Genomic DNA, 2390 nt, shown 5'->3' with positions numbered 1-2390 from the left:
CACTTCTCCTCCAAGCACCAGGAGCTGCTGGCGCGCCGCTGGGGCCAGCAGAAGGGCAACCGCAAGCGCATGACCTACCAGAAGCTGGCCCGCGCCCTGCGCAACTACGCCAAGACCGGCGAGATCCGCAAGGTCAAGCGCAAGCTCACCTACCAGTTTGACATTGCGCTGCTGCCGGCCGCCCGCCGGGCCTGAGCCGGGGCGCTCTCGGGGGGGCTCTCAGGGGCTCACCAGGCCGGTGTCACGTTGCTGTCCCCTCACCCTAGGTCATAGGACCCGTGGATCCCCCACACTGTGGGGGTGGGGGGCTGCCATAATCCCTAAGCCCTGCCCAGGGCCCCTCTGGGATTCCCGCGTCTCGTCCAGGGTCCCCAGGATCTTCATGGCTTGGGTCGCAGGACTATGTGTCTGTGTGGAGTGGGGCGGGCCGGTGCTTCCAGAACCCCGCGGGCTTCCCTGGGATCCCCAGCCAGGCTGGGGGGCCGTCTGTGATCCCACAATCCCATGGCGGGGCGCGGGTGAGCCCACAGATCTTCACACCAGGACGGGGAGCTGCCTGCAGCCCTAGGCCCCGTCCAAGGTCTGGGGAACCTCTGCTTCTGTGAGTCCCTCCTGTCAGATCTGACATCTCCTAGTTATGCCTGAGCCCCCCCCACCCCTGGGATCCCTTAACCATAGCTCAGACCTCTGTGCCCAGCTGTGACTCTGTCCTATCTGTCCCCCCAAATCCCTCGGTCATCTTTGGGATCCCCTAGTTCTTGGAACCGCCCTGCTACCACTTTTTTTGTGTGTCTGGAATTCTCCAGTCACAGCTGGGGAGGCTCAGGGATCCTTCCATCATGTCTGAAAATACTTGTCAGGTTTTGGGGGGGCGCACCTCATTGAACCTTGTCATGTCTGGGCCACCTCTGCCTGGGATTCTCCAACCATATCCGTGCCCCTGGCTGGGATTTCTACCTGACATCTCCCTATGGGGACCCCACTAGCAGCTGAGTCGTCATGGGAACCCTCCCGCTCCTGGGGTGTCCCCTGTAGTCACATTCTGCGAGTCATTCTGGCCACTGAGCTGATTTCTGGGTGATCTTGGCAGCCCCCCACATCATTTCTAACTGATGACAGACTCCTTACCCCACACCCAGGGGGCAAGTCAGGTCCCCCTCCCCCGCCCCTCCCCCCTGAGGGGTTTTCTTTAATTCAGGGTCACAGTTTTGTTTGTTTTTGGAGGGGCATCCAACAATGGAGGGAGATTTTGCAAAATCCTTCTCTTAAAACGTTGCACAATCCAGCGACCAGCTTTGGGGTGTGGCGGCTGGAGCAAGGCGGTGCTCCCTCGTGCTCCCCCCCCCAGCTCCCCATGGGCCCCTGTTCGCCACCAACCCCCTTGGCTGTCATACCCCGGTGGCTTCTCTCAGTTGCCTTGACCCTCGGCCACCTGCACTTTGACCCCTGGGTGAACCCAGCTGGGGTGAAGCCTGGATGGGCCATGGGTGGGTGTTCTGCTTGGAAGCCGGAGGCCAGGGCTGTGGCTGAGCCCGGAGTCCAGGCCTTGAGCCTCAGTGGCTGGGGGCCCTCGAGTCAAAGACGTGCTGCTTCTGGGCCTCAGTTGTCCCTTCTGTGAAAGGGGAGAGGAAGAGGAGGAAGATGATGACAGTCCCTCACAGCCCCGTGGACAGGCCTTTGACGCAGCTCCTGCAATCACCGCACCCCCACTGATGGCCGGAGGAGGCCGAGGGGGCGCATCAGGGGCCCAGAGAGAAGAGGTCCTTGCAGGGGCGCCGGGTGCTAGCAGAACAGCCACCCTGCCTTGGGGAGGGGCCAGAGCGGTGGGAGGGGGGGTGGCAAGATGTCCTCCCTGGGGCCTCCATTGCAGACGAGGTACCTTCTGCAGAAACCATCATCACCCCAAATGTGCAATGAAATAAAATAAAACAAATCAAGGTAGACGGGCCTCCTGGGACCCTCTGTCAGGGCCGGCGATGCTGGCGCACGGCCTGCTGGCCCTCGGGGACACCGGGACAGGGAGGGGGTAAGAGAGGAGACGGAAGAGGCACTGAGAGCCAGACCAGGCTGAGCCTTGCGGGCCAGGGTAAGGGGCTTGGGCTACAGGCACCGGTGGTTCCGTCCACTTTTTGTCCCTGTTTTCCTGACCAAGGGGCTCCTTCCCCGCCCGCTCCCTGCTGCCCTTTCCGTCTCTGGCCCCACCCTCCGCCCTCTCTGTCCTTCCTGGGACTCCTGTCCTCCCTCGCCAGCCGGGGAGCTGTGTGGTTGTCTGCCTGGTAACCCGTGACGCCACAGGAAGGCAGCCTCCGGATTGGCTTGGCGCTCCTTGGGGGCGGGAAGTTTCCGGCTCATAGGGGGTTTTGGAGACGGGAAGGGGGAGGGACTCGTCT

General features: G+C 62.5%; 1 protein-coding gene across 1 annotated transcript in view; it reads left to right on the top strand.

Annotated features, from left to right (window-relative positions):
* The window catches only part of SPIB (Spi-B transcription factor (Spi-1/PU.1 related)), a 3962-nt gene extending 2476 nt beyond the window's left edge, over nt 1-1486 (top strand). The window contains exon 5 of the mRNA XM_015563998.1: nt 3-1486. Coding sequence (XP_015419484.1) covers nt 3-195 — 193 coding nt within the window. The 3' untranslated portion in view covers nt 196-1486. The remainder of the gene's footprint in view (nt 1-2) is intronic.
* Nucleotides 1487-2390: the final 904 nt, after the last annotated feature.

Source organism: Myotis davidii, unplaced genomic scaffold, assembly GCF_000327345.1.
Source record: "Myotis davidii unplaced genomic scaffold, ASM32734v1 scaffold358, whole genome shotgun sequence".
Taxonomy (NCBI): Eukaryota; Metazoa; Chordata; class Mammalia; order Chiroptera; family Vespertilionidae; genus Myotis; species Myotis davidii.
This window is presented reverse-complemented; position numbering and strand designations above follow the sequence as displayed.